The sequence below is a fragment of the Procambarus clarkii genome, chromosome 51 (assembly GCF_040958095.1).
Source record: "Procambarus clarkii isolate CNS0578487 chromosome 51, FALCON_Pclarkii_2.0, whole genome shotgun sequence".
Classification (NCBI taxonomy): domain Eukaryota; kingdom Metazoa; phylum Arthropoda; class Malacostraca; order Decapoda; family Cambaridae; genus Procambarus; species Procambarus clarkii.
In genome coordinates this window covers 18,218,244-18,244,065 of record NC_091200.1, presented here as the reverse complement: position 1 = coordinate 18,244,065, position 25,822 = coordinate 18,218,244, and the positions used below count along the sequence as shown (strand labels likewise).

Here is a 25,822-nt window from a genome sequence, read left to right as displayed (position 1 = left end):
GTATGTTTTATGTATGTGTGTTTGCTATTAGGAAGGATTAACTCATTGACTTGCAGTAGAATGGCAGGATGTTACCCATAGTGTTCTACAGCAAGGGGTCAGCACTGGGAACAATCCTAGTCCTAATCTACGAACAGCATACCAGAGGGGGACAGATTCCTTCTCAATGTTTGCAGATGATTGAAAAATGATGAGTAAATACAATGGAAGACTGAAAGAAGCTAAAGGAGAAAATGAAAGAATGGGGCTTCAAGTAGCTACTAAACTAACTCATGCATGTGCAAAGTAATAAAGTTGGGTGCTAGGAACAGGAGGCTGCACATAAGGTACAGTATCACATGGGAGAGGAAATGCTCCAGGGACTGAACAGAGAAAAGAACTTTGGGGTTGATATTATACCAAACCAGTCATAAGAAGCCCACATTAAATAAATATCTGCTGTATACAGAAGGTTGGTTAATATAAGAGCTGCCTTTAAGAATCTGGCTAAAGAGCAATTCAGGATATTGCATTTCATTTATGTCAGACCAATTCTAGAATATGTAGCACCAACATGGAGTCCTTGTTAAGCACAAAATGGAGCTGGATAAATTTCAAAGGTATGCCACAAGACTTGTCCTAGAGCTGCAAGGTACGTGTTATAAGGAAATCCTAAAGGAGTTAAACCACACATCATTGGAGACGAGAAACAGATTAGAAATCACCATTGTTATGATCTTATCCCTAACAGAGTTCTTTTAACTTGCTGATCCTTCTCAAGTCCAGAGATCCATATCCTTGGTGGAGATGCAATGACATGTCTAAGGTTACAGAAATCAAAGGGCAACATAAAACTTTTAATCATTATTAAGCACAGTTAAAACTGTAGACATTACGTGGACTCATGAACACTGAATACTGACAATGTTTCCATCAAGTGTGGGGATAAAGCCATCTGGTAAGGTCTTCAAGCATTCCACTAGCCCTCTTGCTAGCACACTCCAGCAGAGACATCTTCTGCGCTCCACTAGCCCTCTCACTGGCATGCTCCAACAGAGACATCTTCAGCGCTCCACTATTAATCACTAGCATGCTCCTATTGTGAATCTTCACTCCACTTACATCTTTGCTTGCATGCTCCAGTGGTGAAGTCTTTCTGCGTTCCACTAGTCTTCTTGCTAGCATGCTTCCTTTGGTGAAGTCTTCCAGCGCCTCACTAGCACCCTCGCTAGCATGCTCCAGCAGATACATCCAAAGGTCGACCTTGTCACTGCCTCTGCTCTTTGCTACCACTCACTGGTACCTCAACACTTTTGGTCCTCCTAGAATACTGGACTAGAATAATACAAAATTTATTAATGGGAGGGTAAACTGTACTCAGCTCAGTACATGGAAAATTGATGGCGCTGAGGTACGTTATAACTGCAAGCAAAATATTCCCAAGGATAGATAGGGCAGACAAAAGCAAACTATTGAGCATGGGTTGTTCATAAACAGGCGGACACATGATGATGAAACCACACATCAGAAGATGGAGAAATGACGACGTTTCGGTCCGTCCTGGATCATTATCAAGTAGTGTGTGATGGAGAGGAATAGGATGGAAGGTACGAAGGTATTCGTACCTTCCATTTTATTCTTATCTTTCACCTTGCTCTTGCCTTCTTCTCTTACCTGCTCTTCACCTCACTCTTTCTTTATTTATTAGCCCATTCCTTCCTCTCTCCCTATTTTATGGGCTCACCATAGCCCGTGCTACATGGACATCTTGTTCTGAGTAGCTAAATCTAAAACAACAACAACAACAACAACATCCTCTTTCCCGTTACGGGCTCACCATAGCCCGTGCTACTTAGAACTTTCTGTTCCAAGTAGCTGAATCTAAAACAACAACAACCTCTGTCCCTCACACATGACTTGATGTTATGTTTGACATCATGTTCGACCATGACCAAACGACCATGTTTCAGTCCAGGATGGACTGAAACATGGTCGTTTCTCCATCTTCTGATGTATGGTTTGGTAATCATATCTTCATCCATGTTAATATGACTCATCGTCTGCAGGTGGACACAGATGGAAACTAAATATCCTAATACGCCACTTAGTAAATAGAAGGATTTTTTCAAGAGTCAGGATAGTGAACAAATAGAGACCATTAAGAAGTGAATCAGTGGAAGCGAACTCCAGACACAGTTTTAAATGTAGATATGACAGCCTAGTGGGCTCTGTAATCTCTATACTAGTTGGCTAAGAGTTGAGAGGCAGCTCAACTCAGCAAATCAAAAGCTCATCCTCCCCACAAATACAACTAGGAGAGTTCCTGATGCCGTACCATCTAACAATAAATAGGTCCCTGGGAGTCATGTATATGTTGTGGATTGCATACTGGAGAAGGTCAGTCATTTGCCTAGGGACCCTCCCTGATATGCTTAACAACTTTGCCCCTAATAATGGGAAACTAGATATAGTTTTAAAGCTATTTTGAAATTGCCTCAACCTCCTTTTCTTTCAGTTCTATTCATATGTGTATTACTCATACACTACAGGAGGACTTTACAGCCCTTTCACTCATTTGTGTTTTCAGTTTTGACCTGTCTTCTAATTTTATTTCTCCTTTTCAGAAACAGTGTTCTCTTATCCACTCTACAACACCATTTCCAGACCAGTGTGTACCCAATTCTTTTCTGAATCTAAACTTATTCAATTTGTATTTATTGTTTTGTGTTCTATTTTGTGTTGATATATTTAGCACCCTATTAATACCCTTGTACCTGTCATCCATATATACAATTTAATTTGTCTCCTCTTACTCATCACCTTTGTGGAGAATATTAATTAAGCTTTCTTAATCTGTGTTATAAGGGAGATTCCTATTGCCTGGGATTAACTTTGATATCTTTCTCTGCACACTTTCGAGAGAATTTATGATAATTTTACAGTGCAGTGCCCAAAACTGATCTGCAGTAACTAAATGGGCCTAATATTAAGTAGGATAGAGAAATGTGGAGAAATATCATGTTTTCAGACTGACAAAAAGTATTTAACACTATATCTGATAAAAGGCTAGTAACTGGGAAGATACTGGAATGAGTTAGAGAATGTGGCAAACAGGAATCTGGTCATTGTGTGAAAGAAACATGGGAATCTCGAGCAGGGTCCCACAGGCTTGCTCCATGGACTCTAATTTTTCTTTTATATACAGGTACTGTATATGTAAGTGACTTATCTGAGGGGTAAAATCTTACATGGTAGTGTTTCTAAATGATGATCAATTGATGAGCATGGTAATAACTGAAAAAGATTGTACAAACAACAGGAGGCTCAAGGAGCTAATTAGGAACAAAGCAGTTGGGCTCGATGGAGTCCTTGAGTTCTGAGAGAATGAACACCTCAGCTCAACACTCCAATTGATTTTCAGTCATCTTTGTGTACAGGGGGCCTTGGCAGATAAATAAAAAAAAGGCCAACATAGTTCCAGTACCAAAAAATGGTAGCAGGGAAGACCCTCTTAATTACAGACCTGTGTCATTGACAAGAGTAGTAATAAAAAATAGAGAAACTAATTATAACTAATGGGTAGAATACTTGGAGAGAAATTATGTAATAGTATGGTTTTGATCAGGAAGATAATGTGTAACAAATCTGCTTACTGTAGTTCCTTTGATAGCATCGCAGAGATTTTCCAGGAAAGAGATGGTTGATTGACTGAATTTATCTGGACCTAAAAAAAAAGTTTTCAACAGTTCTACACAAGAGGCTGTTCTGTGAACTGGAACATACTGGAGGAGTGAAGGGGAGACTTCTGATATGGATGAAAAATTTTCTGACCAAAAAATAAGGGCACAATGTATCAGACTGGAGAAATGTTGCTGGTGGAGAAGAACAGGGTTCACCTCTAGCACCAGCAATGTTCATTGTCTATATAAATAATCTTCCAGATGGAATATACAATTATATAAGCATGTTTGCTGATGAGGCCAAGCTACTAGGGAAGATAAGAAACTTAGATGATTGTCATGCCCTTCAAGAAGACCACATAAAGAACGTTGTGTGAGGAGTGTATGCTATACCTGGTTGATACCTGGTTGATGGGGTTCTGGGAGTTCTTCTACTCCCCAAGCCCGGCCCGAGGCCAGGCTTGACTTGTGAGAGTTTGGTCCACCAGGCTGTTGCTTGGAGCGGCCCGCAGGCCCACATACCCACCACAGCCCAGTTGGTCCGGCACTCCTTGGAGGAATAAATCTAGTTTCCTCTTGAAAATGTCCACGGTTGTTCCGGCAATATTTCTTATGCTTGCTGGGAGGACGTTGAATAACCGCGGACCTCTGATGTTTATACAGTGTTCTCTGATTGTGCCTATGGCACCTCTGCTCTTCACTGGTTCTATTCTACATTTTCTTCCATGTCGTTCACTCCAGTACGTTGTTATTTTACTGTGTAGATTTGGGACCTGGCCCTCCAGTATCTTCCAGGTGTATATTATTTGATATCTCTCTCGTCTTCTTTCTAGTGAGTACATTTGGAGGGCTTTGAGACGATCCCAATAGTTTAGGTGCTTCATTGCGTCTATGCGTGCCATATATGTTCTCTGTATTCCCTCTATTTCAGCAATCTCTCCTGCTCTGAAGGGGGAAGTGAGTACTGAGCAGTACTCAAGACGGGACAACACAAGTGACTTGAAGAGTACAACCATTGTGATGGGATCCCTGGATTTGAAAGTTCTCGTAATCCATCCTATCATTTTTCTGGCTGTCACAATATTTGCTTGGTTATGCTCCTTAAACGTTAGGTCGTCAGACATTATTATTCCCAAATCCTTTACATGCTGTTTTCCTACTATGGGTACATTTGATTGTGTTTTGTACTCTGTATTATGTTTAAGGTCCTCATTTTTACCGTACCTGAGTACCTGGAATTTATCACTGTTAAACATCATGTTATTTTCTGATGCCCAGTCGAAAACTTTATTAATATCAGCTTGAAGTTTTTCAATGTCCTCAGCCGAGGTAATTGTCATACTGATTTTTGTGTCATCTGCAAAGGATGATACGAAGCTGTGACTTGTATTTTTGTCTATATCTGATATGAGAATAAGGAAAAGCAGCGGTGCAAGGACTGTACCCTGAGGTACAGAGCTTTTCACTGCACTTGGACTAGATTTTATATGCTTTGTAACTTAAAATTCTCTTTTTAAATACATGGATGGCAAAATAATAAAAAAATTGTTCACAACCTTTGTGAAACTAAAGTTGAAATTTGCACTGGTTGTATGGTGCCCATACTTCAGAAGCATATCAATAAATTGAGAAAGGTGGAAAAACAGGCAACTAAATGGCTTCCGGAACTGAGAAATGAGCTACGAGGGAAGGTTAAAGGCGTTTAATATATGAAAGCTAGAAGATAGAAGAAAAAGATGTGTTATGATCACTACATACAAAATTGTAACAAGAATTGAAAAATTGACAAAGATGTTTTGAAAACTGCAACGTCAAAAACAAAAGTACGTAGGTTGGGCTGGATGGTAGAGTGGCGGTTTCACTTCATGCAGGTCGACTTTCAATCCCTGACTATCCAAGTGGTTGGACACCATTCCTTTCTCCCTGTCCTATCCCAAATCCTCATCCTAATCCCTTCCAAGCACTTTATCGTCATAATGGCTTGGCACTTTCCCCTGATAGTTCCCTTCCCTTCAAACTTCTGAATCAAAGCTACCAAAAAAATCATCAGACAGTTCACTTTTGCAAACAAAATGGTAGACGGTTGGAACGAGTTAAGTGAGGTGGTGGTGGAGGCCAAAACTGTCTGTAGTTTCAAGGCATCACATGACAAAGAGTACCGGGAAGACGGGACACCACGAGCATAGCTCTCATCCTGTAACTACACTTAGATAATTATGAGCCCCAGCACCATTCACACCCACCAACACCACTCAAATTTGTTTTTGTGGTATGGGTTATTGCTGCAAAAGGAGCCAGGGATACCTTGCTTAAAAATATGTATGTGTCTTGATAACTGAAATCTGACTGTATACTGTGTATTCTAAGCTCAAGACCCGTTATATTGACAGGTTTTCCGTGAAGGTCGCACCAAAGCTGTGGGTCGTGTTTTGGAGGTTATCCCAAAGATTGCTTCACTTCAGCACCAGAAGAATCATAAAATTATGAAGATGGTAAAGCAGGTAAGCCTAATAGCAATGATTCATTATAGCATTTAAGTCTTAAATCACTTGTTTTAAAGTACATTTTTGAAACCCTTGCCCACCAGCCACATGAATTGTAACACACACACACACACACAGTATATTTTTTTAATGTTTCGTGGTTTGACTATAGTGACACGTAGAGGTTTTGTAATAATGGGCAGTTGAAGGGGCAGGGGGAATGATGGGGAGGTGAGTGTCTGGTGCTATTGGCCATGACAATTGCCACCATGCCACAAGTGAGGAAGCAAGGAAACACGTGTATGTAATGAGGGTGGTAAACAAGGGGACTGCACTGCAAGGAAGCAATTCAAGCCACATTTATCCACAGTGCTAAGTGCAAATATGACACATTTAAACACTTAGTACCTGTAGCTATAAGGCTGGGCCTAAAGAGCTAGACCATGCTTCCCATACACATTAATAAGTAAGCACTCAAATCCAACCACCACCAAATGTATATCAACATCATCCACTCACTCACTCACCAAATTCTTATACACTTACCCACCAACTGCCCACTGCATCATTCTTCCCTCACTCTTAACCTGATTTATCACACCCACCCAACGCAACATCCAACAACATAACGTTATGCAGTGTTATGCAACATCCTCTGCATAACACTCACCAAAGTCACTGGCAACTGTATACTCACACCCTCCACTTATCCAAATCAACACCCAGCCACCATACCATCAAACATATGCTAACACCACCTTGATTCACTATATGTCCACACCTTTCATAATATTTGAACAGTATCCTTTCAAATGTCCCTGCATGGTAATACAAGTTCTATGGAGGTGTTGAAAAATGCTCAGTCGAGCTCTTTGAAGCCCAGGGAGCACCCAGTAGCTTTCTTGGTGACTGCCAGTTTACTAAGCAGACTACCAGCAGGCAGCACAACCAGCACCATAGTATTCCCTGACTCGAGGCTTCTCACAATCTTCCTGACTGGTCTTAAAGTTAATTGATTTGTGTTTATCTTTAGAAACTTTAGTTTCATTGTATATATATATGAATGCTTCTTGTGTGTACTGAATACAAGTCATTTGTGTGTCTGGGCTTCTTAAAGCCTTAACGTGTGGCTTAGGATTTACAGTGCACTGCAGTACCAGATGACTGTTTTTTCCTGGTTAGAGAGCAGTGCTTTACTTTCTAGTAGGACGTAACTGCTTTTCTTTTTATCTTCAGTGCTTGAATGTTTACTGTTTACAGTGTGGTGCTGGTGGGAAAGGCCCCCTTGTTCCAGAATTTGGCCTTTTGTTACCCCCTATTTAGTTTCAAGAAGTGGCATTTTTGGCAGCTGTTGGTCCAGAATCTTATTATTATTGCAAGAACTCATTGCAGTGGACTTCGCATCACACACGTTACCCTAGCAGATGTGAAAAGTTTATTGGTCTGTGAGGAGCTCATTTCTTCCTGGCTGTTGCCTGAGTTGGCTAAGCTGAGATTATCAATGAAGTGCCAGTCTATGGTTCAGTGTAGGCAGCAGGTATAGCTATGCCCAAGGTGTTCACAACTCTCCTTCGGTTGTCATCTTTTTCTCTGAACATTATGCTTGCAAATGCACCAAGGAGTCACCATTCAGAACCCTCCCTAAAAACCGGAGTTGAATGTAATGAAACGCCTCTTTCTGATGGGTCCTTGGCTCTTTGGAACCCTCTCGTTCCATTTCTGGGAAATTGGTTTTCCATTTTTTAGTTATATGACTGAGGGTTTAAGGTTGGTGGTTCAAGGAGGAAGATGTGCAGCCCCTGGTGGTGTACAGGTGTAATGAAAGAAATAATTACTTCAGCACTTCAGCCATACTCACACGGGTTTGTGAATCTAGGGGTCTTGCTGTCCCATTTTCTGTGGTTTGTTTACCTTGTTGTAGTATGTTTTGATTCACCTTCCTTTCTGGTGCCCTATTCTTGGTTAAGGTGATTATGGGCCCCATCATATTGCTCCTCACTAGAGGGGTGTGGCAAGGTTTTGGCCTCTTGATATGTCTCACAAGGGCTTGGGGTGGATTGAATTTGGTGGAGTCTGCCAGGCAGAAAAACAAAGGAACCACCATAGACCCATAAAGAGGCATTTCAGTACATTCACTGCTTTTTTTTTAATTTTGTAATGTCTAATTCTTGTGTGTGTATACTGTATTTTGTGACTGTGGGACAGGGGTGTTTAATAGAATTTGCAAAAAACAAAAAAACAAAAAACAAAGTTTGTTTAAATCTAGAACCAGTAACAAATCCAGTAGGCTTCTTGAGCAATATTCATTTGTCTGAATACTTTAAGTGTCACTGTTCTCCACTTCCCTTTCATGTGTTAGATTTTCCTGTGCACTGTTCTTGATTCTACATCAAGAAGAATGCAAGGAGGGTTGAGTCAATGAACCTGGTTTTGTTGTCAGTGCAGCCATAGACGGCTAAGTGATTGAACAACTCGTAGTAATGAAGAGCTCCAGTTGGTGACCCCTGTGATGATAAATAGGGTTTAAAAACAATTTAAAGTGACAATGAGTGCATTTGGAGTTCCTTCCCGGCTAAACTGATTACTGTATTCCTTCAGTCGGTTAAGCACCGTAATGCCCTGGCAGGGGTATTTGAAAGGGGGTCTGCTGCATGTTTGCAGACAGTTAGCCTGTCCTGGCTATGATTCTTCCCAATGAGATTAGAAAGACTCTTGCCTTTGGAAACCGAGTCTCTCTCCATGGTGCTTGATATATTGACTCAAAGGTTGGTTATTTTTTACCTTATTATAAATAACCAACCATTAATGTTTTGCTGCTTCTGTTGCAGAAACTGTTTGTAGGCATAGAGTACTAGATTAAAGTGACTTTGTTTTTTGTTCTTACTGTATTTGTGAATGTTCAGATCAGTACATATATGATGGTTATTATTACTGTAAATTAATTATTTTAGTGTAATAAATTATGGCATATGATAATATGAGTATTTCATCACTGTCAATTTCCTGTAGAATGTTGGAGCAGGTGATGGAAGTCAGGTAAGAACAAATTTATAATCATGTTATTTTTGCATTACCAGTGCCTCATTTTTTTGTTATTATTATATTTTGTTTATAAATCACCATTGAGATTTACTTAATGATAAATTCCCCGTTGTGTGCACTTCGACCATTTTGAGTCCTTTCAGGAGGAAACTTACTACTTTATCTAGCACACCTTGTTAACACACTGCCCGAATAGTAATGGTATTTAGCATGATGCTTAAAAAATTAATTAAGGTGGTGCAAATTTTATTTTACCATTTGTTAATCAAGTGCTATTTTGTTTTATCTTGTAGAACAGCAATGTTTCTCGTTCACCTATCTTCTCTTAACATTTTACTGGAAGTAATAAGCAATATGTATAATTATAATCAATCAAAGTGGAGAGTAAGAAGAAAGAGTGTCTTGTAGATTGCAGTTCTCAGATGTAGGCTAGATTGAACATACAAATGGGTTTTATATTTGTTCCTTTGCTCTCTACAGTAGCTTCTCGGGATACATAATCCATGTTATGTACTCGTTTGTAAATGCAACAGGAATGAATTGGCAATAAGGAATGTAAGAAGTAAATGTTTCAAGACACTGTTCTGTTTAAACAAATTTAGACATGTTATTTTTTATAGGAATGAATGGACTGGATAGAATGAGAAGTGTGAAATTGAACTGATTTTGTTAGATGCGTTCATAGCAAAGTGCTCATGGTCGAAGAAAAGGCTGTTTTAGAAAGTTCCAGGCAAAACTTTGTGTACAATTAAATTCATGCTTCCATATGGTATTTTCTTGCCAAAAGTCTCGTTATTAAGATCAGCAAAGTTGCTAAATGTTTGCAGGCTATATAGATGATTTCCATTTTCTTCATTGGCTGGATAAAATTGCTAGTTTTTTCTAATCCCCCCAAGGCTGGAGTTAGTGATGGATGTGCAGCACAGAATCAGGGTGTAGCAGGAGGAAACTTTGGAGGCACTAAGAAGCAACGCAGTAGGCGAGGGGGCAAACACAGGTTAGTTAATATGTAAATGTACATAAATATTATTTGGAGAAGTAAATATTTCATGCTAGACTTGCTTATTCCTAGATACAAATTGGTTCAAGTAGAATTAGAGGGCATGACCTAATTTGTTGTTTACAGAATAATTGTTACAACCTTTACAATAGATATTTAGAGTGCAGAAGTTGATAAGCTACAAGAGTGATGAGAGTGTACCGAGGTGGTTTGGGCTAGTTGAACGAATGGATAATGTGGTCAAATACACACTTTAGAAGAGTGTGTATGTGAATATGTGCCAATGAGAGGGAAGAGTAAAGAGATGATGTGTATACTGGTGAATGAGTGCGAGGCAAAATGGGGATTGAGTGTAAACAACACTTGAAATATAGTAAGAGACTAGACTTAAGTGGAAGTGGCATATAAGGTGGGAGTGAATATATTTCCTTGTAATGTATTGTATATGACCAGTCATCAGTAGTGTACATCTAGTCCTATGAAACAATTTGATGCTCTTCTGGATGATTGTAGAGTGTGATGGTGCTTGTGTGTCCATAGTGCTATATACAGAGTAAGTAGTGTTAGTGATACAGTGAATGGAAGAGGTATAGGTTTTTGAAATGTCTATTAACATTCCCACGAAAGTGGAAAATGTAGTAATGATATAAGTGGATGGTTTGCCAATGCATTTCTACACATCTACTGCATCCTAAAAAATGCTTCTGTTGAATATTTGTAATGCAGTTTAATTTCTTGAATAGCAAATGTCCTTGCTAGTTTGTTATATTCTATTAATTCAGAATATTTAAAGTTCTTATTGTAGTTACTTTTTATTTTGTCTGATATACAATAATTTGATACATGTAGACCTATGTCTTTAAATTTGTTTAATTAATTTCATGTTATAATTTAGTTTTCTGAGCTTAGCCACTCTATTGCTCCTGATAGCAAAGACCCTCCAGGTGTGAGGATAGGTCTGCATTGTGAAGGGAGGTTGACATGCTATTCAGCACAGCAAGGATCTTTTCAAGCTCCCTGCCGTATTGTGCTAATGTTCGGTAGACACTGGAGATGACTAAAATTATCTCATTGTTGAACTGACTTGCCTCCATATTGGTTGTTAGTCAGTGATAGACTAGTGTTTGTCCTTCAAAAAATTGTTTTGTTGTGCAGTGGGCTTATGCCTTCAGTGACTGCTTCTCATGTGCATGTATGCAAGGCATTTATTTTTCTTCATGGTGAAACTGACTGGCTTATCAGAGTATCATCTCTGTTCTAGCTTAGTTTGTGCGCTTTAGATATGCGATTACTCGATACTTGGCTCCTTGGACATAGCATAGGCAGTTGTGCTGTTGCACAGGATAGTCAGTCAGTTACAGTGCCACTTGCGAACTTAAAAGCCAAGGCCAGGTACCTGCGATACTCTCATTCAATGGAGCATACCATAATCAAATATCTGGTAAATATTGAAGCACATTGCTGCTAAATGCAGTGAAAAAAGAGTACACAAGTCTCTCAAACTCTCGCCACTTAAAAGTTATGGAAAAGCACCTACCAAAACAAAACCCTGACAAATACTTAAATGCACCCGATGATTCTTGCCTATCTGTGACAGGTGGTAAGACTGTGCACTCTTGGCTCTGTTTGGTCAGGCAACATTGTCAGTATCGTAGGATACACACACACACACAAAAAGCTGTATGTTTAATAGTCTGCTGAACCATAGGTTCTATGTATGGTTTATGTCTATTGATGGTTCACAAATGTGTCATGTTCCTATTGTTTGTGTTTCAGGGACCTATTTCCTGGTGCTGTTGGCAAAGACTGTTGTCCACCATTTATCCTTTTTTTTCCTTCTTTATCCTTCTTTTCTCTGAGAAGTACAGTTTCTCTTTGGAGTCGACTTCAGTTTGGGTAGTTCTTTGGAAAGATCACTGTGTGAGACCTGTGCCTGAAAAGTTCATGAAATTAGTAGATAGAGTTTACCGTGATCGTTGTTTGGCTTGTTCAGGTGTTACAGTATTGTTCTAAGGGCCTGGTTTGATATGAACTAAGTGCAGAGCTAACCAGGTAGCAACAGTCACCGAAGACCCACCAGTAAATGGCGTTTCATTACATTCAGCACTAGTTTATTCGTTCAATTTCAATTTTACCATGTTCTTTGTATATCATTGAATATTTTGTTACCATATTTTAATTAAGATTTCAACACTGTTAATTAGGTCGCGTGGTAGCAACAGTACCATGTCTGGCAGTTCAGGACTCCAAAGCCCTTTGAAACTGGGAGGGGCCAGTTCTGTGCCAGCACCTGTTTCCAGTCCCACTTCTTCAGCATCAGGCATTGTCCACATTGCTGCCTCTGGAACAAGTACATCCAACGTCCACCCTCGACCAGACAACATCACATCACCACCATTGGTAACAACACAGGTTTCAGTGTAATCAACTGTATTACCTTTTCTTTTCTATTATTTAATAAAATTTTATGTCACGGTTCGCAGAGCTCAGCTCTGAATAAGATCTCACTCAAGCAGGAGTCTTGATTTGTAATATAGATGCAGTGATATTATCCTTTTTTTCTCCATTTTTATATTACTGGTATTCTTATGAAAATACCGATGTTATCTGAATGTTGTTTTTTTATGACATTTTCAAGATAAATTACTCAATCCCTAAATATAATAACTACAGTACTACGCAAGAATATTTTGTATAGTAAATCCTTTTATAATATGTGGGTTTAACTAAACATCCAATTAGACGATAAAAGAAAAAATATGTTTCTCTCAAACATAATTGTCTTGTAATATATAGCATATGCTGGTTTCATATGCCAGAAATAAGACAAAGGCTTTACTATGCAATTACTTGATTTTTCTGTCGCTTGAGTAAAATATTTTTTTATTCAAGTAAACGTTTCTCAAAACTTATTACCAACACGTAGTCAGTCTTAAAAAATAATTAATGGGTAATTGGTTGTTAATGTTTTGATCCTGCAGCCTAAAACAAATATGTAACATACACTGCTCTCCTAGCTTACTAGTTTGGCACCTTAGGGTCATGACAGACTCGCCAAGCTTCTGTGACAATATCTGGCATCTAGGAGCACATGCCATTTTATACCAAACTTGTTTTTTGTTTCAACTTGTTGATAGGAAGCATGTAAGAATCAAAGCTTGATCCACTGCAGAAATGAACTGCTTTTAAATGAAAGTCTCTCAAAAAGTTGCATACAAAAACTCTGCATACCTCAGCTACTGTTCATGCTGGGTTCAGGGACTGCTTCACTTTCTGGTATTTGATATATGGATTTTTGTTTTGATTGACCCTCCCTTTCCCCCCTCCCTCCCCCCCTCTCATGTAGGTGGCCACCTGTGTTCATGTGGGTTTTTATCCGTGAAGTTCCTCTGGGGTTGCTGCAGTGTGCATTGTATACATTGTGGTTTAATTTTCTCCTTTCCAACTTTTCCTCCATTTTTACATGCAAAGACCAGTCATGTCAGCTGCTTGGTGTGATTATTTATTCTCTAGGCTGGCCCTATAATACCATGTTAGGCTTGCCCTTTACATGGCCAGCCCCATTACTTGGTGTGCTGGTCTGCAGCTCTGCGATACATGCATGGGTATATAGAGGTAGAAAATCGATGTGGGCCGAGATTATCACATTATCACTGAAACCTGGCATGTCTGTTGTTGCCCTAGGGTAGGAGCTATTGAGCTGCCACCCAGAAAGGGGCATTCCATAACATTCAGCACATTATTTTTTAAGATTGATTCTCAAGCAATGAGGATTTCTCAAGCAATGAGGATTCATAATAAAGCGACTCTCTGTATTGCTTCATTGTGACCTTCAGTTTAGAATATGGCACATTCGTTTTTGGATTTAGAATTTTAATTTGTGCAACTTGAATATATCATGTGCATAGTTTCACATTACTCCCTACATGTTAACATATGGATTTCTCCAGCTGAACCTCTAAACAGTGAATAAGCAAAGATTGTATAGGAAGTTAGTGTGTTTGTTTTTATTTCCAGTGAATAAGCAGTACATTATAAGTAGACTTACCATATTTTAATGTGAAGAAATAGGTATCCCCCAGTCATCATTGGCACATCTGGATCAGATTACAGAGAAACTGGCATACATTAGAATTTCATGACCGATATAATCACTAATATGCATTTCGTGCTGTGGGAAAAAAAACAGAAAAGAAAAATTATATTTAACTAAGAGCCATGTATAATGGAAAAGACACATTTGACCATGTAGAGCTATTGGTGATTTAAGCTTTTAGTTTCCACAGCATTGTATAGTGATGATTGAACTGACTTGATCTACTTGCTTCAATGTTTCTTTTGTTAAAGAAGTTATGAGCATTGTAATAATTTCTTTGGTGGAAATGCTAGTTTATGTCAGAATTAAACTGACACCCTCATGTATAGATAGTGAATATCATGTAAAACGGATAGATCGCCTCAATCAACATGAAATATATACTGTAAGTTAGCGTGTTTCATCAATACACATCAGATATTTGAATGCGTGTATTGTGACACACTGTATCGGTGGTGAAGAGCTAATATCTTGCCCAAGTTAAGAGGACTGCAGTTAGATAACTCAGGTGCCTGACATCTTAATGCCAACATGTGTTATCCTGTTTCATTAATATCTTCTGGTGTTTCAAGTTGGAACTGTAGGGTTACTAATGGATAATAATATTGCAATGGCAAAGATCAGTAGTGGGCATGTTGTAGGCACATGGTTGTCTCCCACAATATAAAAAGACCGGCAGTATTTTTAAGTAACAGTATGCAAATATTGGATATCTAATTTTCTCAATAAAATTAATTTTAGATTGAATATCGATATATTTTTCTTTGTTTTTAAGAAAGTATACACATATGTAAGTATTTCCATATTTTATTTTTGGGTGGCTAACATGGCTCGTTTGATTATTGAAGAGCTGATGATAGCGAGTGCGATAATAGAAGTATACACATCACATAATGGATTATGCTTGAATAATATGAATTATATTTGATGTTGTCATTGCTCCCAATTTGTATTTTTAGGGCAAGCTACATACCAAAAACAAAAAAAAAAAAAACAGAGTATATTAAGAAATAGTATATTTTCATTAGGCATCCGAGATGTTTTGAAATGTATTTTGGGTCCTGGCAAGACAGAAATATTGCCCGAAACATATTAAAAATTGGACATATTGTACTTCAGATTTTGTTCAGTATCTGGAATTTGAAATTTGTCTTTTCCATCTCAAATGATAATTAATTTAATGTTTATTCCTGATGTCAAAGTTATATTACACTGAAGGCCATTAAGATAGTAAACTGGTCTAGTCTTTTTATTGTCTTGTGATTAAAAACAATACAAAAAAAAAATCATAAAACACCTTCATTTAGTGTTTTATGAGGCATGTTTAAGAAAGAAACTTTACTTAAAAAAAAAAAAAAATTGTAAAAATAAAATGCATATTATTCAAATACTGGAATTTTGACAAAGTAAAGGATAAGTACTGTATTAACATTAGCGAGTGAAATATTTGGAAATGTGGCGAACTGCAGCACAGTGCGATGTTGTAGGTTCTTCTGCTATGATTTAAGTTGTGTATAGCTCGCATGTGCTGTGTAAAGTAGGACAGATGAAAATGTACAATTTTATAGAAAATGAGCATAAATAAAATTTAGTACAAAGTAAACACACAAATTCTGTACATTCTTATCTGAGATTGGCTAAGTGTCAGTGAAATTGAAAGAAAATATATTTAGCACATCTTAAAGCTGAATTTTAGTAAAATGAACATAACTAACCATGAGTACAATGTGAAACAGAACTATTCTATACTTTAGTCAGAAACCAAGTTGAAATTTAGTACAACCTGTAACAAGTTTAGTACAACTCTGATAACGTAATTTAGTACAATCAGAAACTGAATTGAAGTCCATTTTTCTCTTAAAATACATATGACTAAAACTAAATTATTTTTCTTTATTGTAACTTTGTAATACCTGTGTAATAATGTATCTTAAATGATTGTTGTAATTTTTATTGTACTAGACAGAGTAAAACAGTTATTCAAGCATACTGTACTTTGTGAGGAATTGTAGGCCCTTGATGTGAGTGAGTGTGAGAGTGTGTGTGAGTGAGTGAGTGAGTGTGTGAGTGAGTGAGTGAGCGAGTGAGTGGTAGATTGATAATGTTGGAGTTACTTCTCATTTTGAGGCTACAAGGTAGAGCTGTGATTTGACGTTATGACATTCACATAGCTGTGTGCACATCAATAATTTCAACTCCGATTATTTGTCCAAGTGAGTGTATAACATTATAAAGAAATGATTTAGGAATGAAACTTTTTATCCTGCTTTTGTATAGGTGTATGAAGCTTTGTGTCATGGTACCTTTTTTGTTAATACTGGTAAACTGTAGACATTGCAATGGAAGGTTGTCAATTGTGATAAAATACATTAGATATTTTAAACACTTTGCGAGTGTATTTTTTTCCTGCGGGGTTATCTTGAGGTTATCTTGAGATGATTTCCGGGCTTTTTAGTGTCCCTGCGGCCCGGTCCTCGACCAGGCCTCCACCCCTAGGAAGCAGCCCGTGACAGCTGACTAACTCCCAGGTACCTATTTTACTGCTAGGTAACAGGGGCATAGGGTGAAAGAAACTCTGCCCATTGTTTCTCACCGGCGCCTGGGATCGAACCCAGGACCACAGGATCACAAGTCCAGCGTGCTGTCCGCTCGGCCGACCGGCTCCCACTAATTAACTAGGACCGGACCGGAAAATTAGGACCGGGGTGTACTAATTAACAATGTTAAGATTTCAGCATATACGTGGTTTTTCAAGGAGAGAAAATCTTCCATAGGAAAAGTGAGTTAACAGCATTTATAGTAACCTATTATGGCAGAAATCAGTTATTTACTTGTTTTAAGACAAGTTCTTCAAAATATGTAAATACTACTATTGTTGACTTTGGTCTTGCCAACCTAGTGTTTGGCAAATCTATTCATTTCTATAGTAACATATGGAAAAGTTTATTAATCCTTAAACTGCTCCTGGCACCCTCGAGTAATAGGATTAGATGTGTCCTGTAATATTATAGTCTCGCCGATTCTAGATGACGCTGACGAGCAAAGTGAAAATAGATGAGGACTGCAGGAAGTTAGAAGAGGAGCTTGAGAAACTCCAGGAGTGGGCAAACAAATGGTTTGGTGGAATTCAAACCCAACGAGTGGAAGTTAATGATAGCTTCTGATCTCCTTTCAGCCTTACCTATTTACACCACAAGGGAAAGGTAACTATATAGGTTGTAAAGAGAAATATTTGAGACAGGATATAATTCCAACACTAACATCAGAGGTGCGAACACACAAGCAGGATAACAGCAGCAGCAGATAGCATATTTCATTTGAAGTATTGATTAGAATCCTAAATCAGTTTTTTCTCCTCTCCAAGGCAATCTACACATCCTTTGTTTGGTAGAACACAAGATAAAAACTTAGAATTTTCAAAGAAAAAGAGTATAAAGAGGAAAATAAGCAATATGATCTAAACGTAAAAGATAAAGACAAAACAGACACTCTTCAATAGCTAAATGACAACAAAATGAGACAAATGTAAGGAAATATTTGCATATAGTGAGTGGTAAAGAAATACCCTTGGGCCAGATGTGGTGGAAGTGACCACCATTCACAGCTCTTAAGAGAAAGTATGACCAAAACACTGACACATCGGAAGGTATAAACGCATCAGATACGCAGAGTTTCCTAGAGCTGGAGCTCACCCTCCCCTACCCCCCCCCCCATTATAGAAAGAAATGAGAAACTTTGAAACATGTCAGATACAAAAGCAGAGAAATTGATGTAACGATGACCAGATTAAGGCTGGGACACACCAAACTGGCAGCACACAGTTCTTAAGTACAGAACAGACATCAATGAACTCTGCAGCCACTGAAGTGTCAGGTGCCTAAAACAATCGAACACTATCTCCTTCACTGCTTTCGACATCATAGTGCCAGAGTAAATTTCAAACGAGTATTTATCACACTTAAAATACCCTTTACCATCGAGCATATATTAGTAGGTGGTGACCACTCGTTGCAGGAAAAATCCCAAATAGTCAAAGCACTGGCTAAATATCTCTAGTTGACCAACAAATTGGGCCACATCTGACCAGTGCCACATTTATACCTGGCACCACCAACCTCTGTAAACAGAGGTAACCTCTGTTTAGTCACCGCTCCTCTATCTACACCACAACGTTGAGTTAGTATAGTTCATTTATTATGCACCCCATATCCATCTTGTGGGCGATAGTGGAAAGGGTTACAGAGGCACATAATGGGCTCAGGGACTGAACCTCACAATTCATTTAGCTAAGCAAGTTACAATCTTGATGAGCTAGTTACAAAATTCAATATAAGTCGTCACATCAACAATGGGTTCGAGATCGACCTCAAGTACAGGTTCTAAATTAAGCAACTGACAAATTTTGACACTAGCTCTCCACATATGTTTGTCCTGCACACCGCCCCCCATCCAGTGGGCAGCGGTGGATAGGTTACAATCACTCAGTGACCTACAGTTAGCAAACTGGGGATATTTGACTAAAATTTCTGGTAGCAGATCATTTTGAATGAAATATTTACACATCGTTGGAACATTGGTTACCGCAACAAGCACTTTTGAAACTCTTATCATCCTCAACATAAACTCGTCTCCCAACATCTATACTGGTGCGGTCATCGAGAGGACAAACCCTTCATGCAAACTGCACCTACTATCAAAAAGAAAAAGAACACACCTAGTCAAGCCCAACAAGGTTTGCACACGCCAAGGTTTGCAAACCATTTAAGTAATTCAATACCAATCGAGTCTCGGGACCAAAGAGCCAAAGCTCAACTCCCGCAAGCACAACTAGGTTTGCACACAACACGGGAGCCTGAAGAGGGCCGACGGAGGGGCCGCCATTACGGAAGATGATTAACAGTCTTAAGTGCACCTGAAGGAAAGGCTGTAAAAACGGTCCTGGGACATGCGAGACGCTCATAGTCTGGGCTACAATGTTCGGGTGATGGCCACCAATAGCCCCGCTCCAACCCACAGGAAATCGTAAAAAATTATATGAAAAATTCCGAAAAGTGCCTGTTAGGGGAAGGGAGACCTTTACCATTATATAAGTGACCCGCCAACGACCTAATGATGAGACCGAGTAGTGTTGACATTATGTTGGGCGAGAATCTATATATACATAATGCATATATCTTTACACACACGAACATGCATGTTTATTATTATTTATGCAAACGACTTTCTTCGGTAAAACTTCCTCATGTCAACATAAAAGACATAGAACTACTGAGGTGAATGAGAGCAGAATGAAATATTAGTTAAAAAAATTAAACATTTAAACAAACACAAGGGAAAGTAATCAAACATACACCACAAACACTGCCACCAACACACACACACACACACATGGATGGATGGAGAAATACTAAAGAAATTGTTCACGACTTTTGTTAGACCAAAGCTGGAATATGCAGCGGTTGTATGGTGCCCATATCTTAAGAAGAACATCAACCAACTGGAAAAGGTGCAACGACATGCCACTAAGTGGCTCCCAGAACTGAAAGGCAAGAGCTACGAGGAGAGGTTAGAGGCATTAAATATGCAAAAACTAGAAGATACAAGAAAGAGGCGATATGATCACTACGTACAAAATAGTAACAGGAATAGATAAAATTGATAGGGAAGAATTCCCGAGACCCGGAACTTCAAGAACAAGGTCATAGATTTAAACTAACGAAACAAAGCTGCCGGAGAAATATAAGAAAATTAACTTTTATAAACAGAGTGGTAGTCGGTTGGAACAAGTTAGGTGAGAAGGTGGTGGAGGCCAAAACCGTCAGTAATTTCAAAGCGTTATATGACAGAGTGCTGAGAAGACGGGACACCACGAGCGTAGCTCTCATCCTGTAACTACACTTAGGTCAATACATACACACTAGACAAGGAACACGAGAAGTCGACAGAGCCGCAGAGGCTGTGAATGCTATAAAACCACATACCTTCCCGTGGACTACTTCAACAGCTTCCACGGAAACCCCGCCCTCAACCACTGTAAAGTACACCTCAACCCACCAGCCAGGTAATCCAAAAGCTGTACTACTGACAATCTCATATTGTATATATATATATATATTGTCTGCCAGCAAAATCGCCATCGTGTGTCTCCTATTACACCCAGGGAAATAGAACGTCAAAGAACGTAGCAGGTTTAGTCGTGGAGACGGCCCAACACCCTCCATAATAACCTGCAGCCATCTCACATAACCTCTCCACCTCTCGCAGAAATAAACATATGCAACTGATCCTCGTCGCAAGAATGCAAACAGCCATCCGATTATATAAGATTCAGTGTATGTAATCGGACGTTATCAGCCAGTAATGCATGCATATAGAAACACTACCTCAGGCACCATTGGCTCTAAAAACCAGACGTTTACGAACAAATCCACAAGGGCCGTGACGAGGATTCGAACCTGCGTCCGAGAACATCCCATACGTTTACATTACCCTAACCGTCACGCCAATCCAAACATGAGCACAACTCAACGCGATGATGGGAACCATCAACCAGTAAACAACAACACTGTTTCATGGTCTATAACCAGACCGTCGACAGACCATTATAAGTACTTCAATACCAATCGAGTAGTACGTAGAGGGGGGTGGGGGGACATGTCACATCACCCACGAACGAGGCATCTAACAAAAAAGTGACCTGCCTGGCACACTGGGAGCGACATAGCGGCGAAACAAAATACTTACCACAAAACCCACCGAAACGTAAATTAAAAAAAAAAAAATTGAGGCAGCCTTCCAGTACACATCCGCCAAACCGTGTCCACCGGAAGAACGACACAGCGAGATCATCCTCACTGGGGCATACCCGCCCTTTCACATAAATCTACTAATAACTCTATACAGGGCCTTCGCTATACCCTTCCCCAACGGAAGGGTATGGCGAAGTCTGTACACAGTACCATACCTTTGACAACCCGTAAGCTGATCACGAGCGCCCTCTGGTAGATCGTCAACTTTCTAGACGACATCATCCCGATTTGCACAAGCACTTATCTCTGCACTTATAGACGCACCCTCACCCCCCTCCCTCCCCTAGTTCCCTCAACCCTACCAGCCAGAAATTACACGAAATAATTTCTTCAAAACATTCACCACAGCATCCGCATTACAATGCAATTGCTCTAACCTACTTCAGAGACACATTAATCAACCCAAACCGGTCCGCAGCCACCCCTCTTAGAATGAATTTGAATGTATTTCCTACATTTAATCTTAACCCAATCCCAGCAATCCTACACTAGCAAACTCAACCTTCCTACCTCTCAGCCCCTCCCATAAAATTCCAAGCACCTCACGGACCTGCATACATTCAACAATTCACAGTTCAGTTCCACCAACCACGTCCACCGTCAACCAAACCACTCCCGTTCCTACCAGCACCAAATAATGATCTGAAAAGCTAACTGGCACGGCCTTAACCTCCTACGACGAACGATGAACAAAGTCAATCCAATCTTATTGCATTCGTCTGTGAATGATGCGTGAACGCCACCATCTTCGGTCGTGCCAAAGCCCCTTCTCGAAAACCCCACAGCTTTAGGAATTGCAACAAAGCCTTCGAGACATAAGCAGCATTCCACTCTTCCCTCATATCATGCACATCGGTCACACAAAATGACCACCTTGTGTTATGCCTCGAATAAGGAAGCAAATTTTCAACAAAAATGCTTTCATCACACTGCCTCGCAAAACTCGATGGAACAAATATTCAATATGAAAACCAACCGACCAAAAATCGAGGCCTGTACAAGCAGCACACATCTAGCCTCATCCTTGTCAAGTGCCAAGATCTCCATCGCAGACGACCTCTTTATGAGCACCTTCACTCCATCCTACAAACGGCGAGACGCCTGAAATGCCCCTTGAAAGGAATGCTCCAACACCGTGAACGTTCGAAATTACTAACATTGTGCTCCTGAACCAAGACAACATGCAGAGAAAGGCGCAGGAAGAGCACACCCGAGAGCCTGCTTCCGAACATCACACAGACCGTTTACATTCAACTTCGCACAGCGAAACTCCGCCATCATAACTTTACCAAACAACTGATCAGTAGAGACTGAAACCGCCACCTTCAACACCACCACCTCCACCTTGGGTCTCGCTTGCCACAACCGGCGAAACTAGGCAGTAAATTCACTTTCGTTCCAACCACAACAGCATCTACAGCACCGTAAATCATCGAAGAACGGCACAACACAACCTTCACCGACTTCTGGGATCAATCCCCTATAGACAATCACAGACCAATTCCCACCCGAACGCTCATTCTGCCTAACTTCTCTATCCATGTCAACCTCAAGTACTTCAACAGTAATCACTCCTGCGGGCACACCTAGCTCCTCACCCTACCTCATTTCCGGAGGAACCGGGAGAGACGTTGATAGACCTCTCAGCACCTCAACCACCAGTTATACTTTCTCCTCTTTGTCGTATTCACCAGCATCTCGCTTCTCAATTTCTCACCTTTTCGATGCTGTAATACATTTACAGGAAGTCACCATCTTGGTAACATCAACGCCACCCTCATCACTACCAGCAAGTATACCTTCTCCGACTCTACACCAGAATAGCGAACTACTCCACTCTCCACGACTCCAGTAACTGGGAACTGGGCAGGACTTGGCGAATATTTGTATTTGAAGTACGTGGGTGAAGCATTCAACCCGTTCTCGACTGAAGTCCATTACATCCAGCGGTCGACCCCACAGACTCATTCATAAATTTTAACATGCTGTTCATTCAAAACGGGAATTTTCTCAAATATAAATTAATAATTATAATATAATAAATAATAATAATATATAATATAATATGTTTATTCAGGTAAGGTACATACATACAAGTGATGTTACATAAATGGATCAATATATAGATAGAGCTAGTACATACAATGCCTAAAGCCACTATTACGCAATGCGTTTCGGGCAGAGGCAATATATTAGCATACTGTGCATATATAGGTTAGGTTAGGTTAGGTGTTTAGGTTCTGTTGGCGATTATTTGTATTTGTAATTCGTGGGTGAAGCATTTACAGCGTTGTGATTCGAACAAAAATCGTCAGTGAAGCACCTTGTTCCGGAAGTGTTCGAACGAAATCAGTTGTGAGTCGTGTGTAAACCGTTTTTCATTCATAAACAGCTGGGGCTTGGCGGGTGCATGGAATCACTCTTGGGACTTTGTTTGGAGGACGGGCTGTAAAATACACAGCCCTAATAAGGGCTGTGTATTCACGCTGTAAACTAAACATGAAAAGTCTATTCACAGTTCAACAAACATCACCGTGGCCCCCCAAAAAGGACCTAATACGACTGGGATTTTTTTTAATTTGTTATTGGAACTACTACCCGTCCTGTGGGTGAGTGACAGAACGGTTTCAGTGTCACAAGGGTTCAGATACTGGACAACTATAATCTTCAAGTCAAGTAATTTATATTTGTGATGAGCTAATTACTGATAACTTACCGATCCTGCGCCCTCCCAGTAGGCGGTGGTGGAAAGGTGGAAGACTGATGGAACCACGGGCATGCGCGGCCTCTATTGGCTACGATTTATATTATAATGATGAGAGACATGTAAATGGCCACTATAAAATATCAAGCTGATTTGCATACCAATTGCATAGTGAGATGGCTGTAGATAACATCTCTCTCAGAATAGTATTACCTGAATAGAAGGCGAGGCGAATTGGCCATCAAGTTCAACCACTCACGTGAAGCACACACACGTACGGGAAGACATCGGCGACACATACAAGGCTCGCAACTGTAAGAACAATCGTCAGAAACTTAAAATATTTACCACTCACGTTGCTACTGGAGTTTGCGGCGCCACCTTCACCGTCAAGCAAGGGGCGGATAAATAACGGGGATGGGGAACATAACAAGGTCGAAAGCTTTACTCCAACGCCAGTCCCAGAGACAACACAACTACTAGGTGATCGAGGTCCCCCGCATAGACCAACTGCTTACCTTCCCCAGGGCACAAGCTGAAAGGAAACGTGTCCAACCGTCTCTGTTCTAGACCGGGAAACGAGCCCTTGACCGTTGTTCACGTGAGGCGACGACGTAGACCACATAGGGATGATAACATGTTGACCAGACCACACACTAGAAGGTGAAAGGACGACGACGTTTCGGTCCGTCTTGGACCATTCTCAACTCGATTGTGATGAGGAAGATTGATTGATGAAGATTAAGCCACCCAAAAGGTGGCACGGGCATAAATAGCCCGTAAGTGGTTACCATTTTAAGCCATTACCAGTATCAATAGATGATACTGGAGATCTGTGGAGGCGCAACTGCACCCTGCGTGACGGGAGATGTCTCCCGGACCAAATGGTGACCAAATGGTCGTGATGAGGAAGATTGATTGATTGATAAAGATTAAGCCACCCAAAAGGTAGCACGGGCATGAATAGCTCGTAAGTGGTGGCCCTTTTGAGCCATTACCAGTATCAATAGATGATACTGGAGATCTGTGGAGGCGCAACTGCACCCTGCGTGACGGGAGATGTCCTCCCGGACCAAATGGTGACCAAACGGTCGTGATGAGGAAGATTGATTGATTGATAAAGATTAAGCCACCCAAAAGGTGGCACGGGCATGAATAGCCCGTAAGTGGTTGCCCTTTGGAGCCAATACCAGTATCAAGAGCTGATACTGGAGATCTGTGGAGGTGCAACTGCACCCTGCGTGACGGGAGATGTCTCCCGTGCACGGTGTGTGATGAGGAAGTAGATGCAGGCAATAAATAGGCAAGAGAGGGGGTGAGGAGCAAAGTATCCTCATGATAACATCCTCAGTGACAACACCCGCGGTACTCGGGGTCATGGGTATCTTGATACAGAGGAGGAGAGGGCGCCACTAGGCCTGGGTGTTGACCAGGGCGGCAGGACGACAATAGAAGGAGGCGGACGTTCAGGAGGTAGTCACGGAGGCGACAGCATGAGAGGCCAACCCCCCTCTCTCCTCACACCGCTGTCCTCACATCCCCCTCATACCCGTCTCCCACACACCCCTCTCTCCCACACACACTCCTCTCTCCCACACACTTCTTCCCAGGATCAATTATGCAAATGTCTGGCAGACTTCTTTTACTTGATGAGTAATGTGTGAGTTGGAGGAGACTATTTCACACTCGGTTGAGTTCTCGACTCACAATCAGGTGTTCTGGGTCTCGATAGTGAATCCCAGGCATTGGGAATCCAGCAATGGTTGGGCGCGTTTCCTATCATTTAATGCCTCTGTTCACCACGCAGTTAATATGTATCCAGGAGGTAGTTAACACTTGCTGTGGGGTTGGATCCTGGGAAGGGTCAGTAATTTGACCATGGAGAGGGGGGGGGGGGGACGGTGATATAAGCCTAACATTTACACTGGCTGCTTGTCCCCCCGAACAAAATTATATATATATATATATATATATATATATATATATATATATATATATATGTATATATATATATATATATATATATATA

General features: G+C 40.3%; 1 protein-coding gene across 1 annotated transcript in view; it reads left to right on the top strand.

The window, feature by feature from the left end:
• GTPBP1 (GTP-binding protein 1) overlaps positions 1–16,668 on the top strand; it is a 33,281-nt gene extending 16,613 nt beyond the window's left edge. Inside the window, 3 exon segments of the mRNA XM_045768907.2 lie at positions 6,050–6,160; positions 10,081–10,181; positions 12,389–16,668. Of these exon segments, the coding sequence (XP_045624863.1) occupies positions 6,050–6,160; positions 10,081–10,181; positions 12,389–12,608 (432 nt within the window). The 3' untranslated portion in view covers positions 12,609–16,668.
• The last annotated feature ends 9,154 nt before the right edge of the window (positions 16,669–25,822 follow it).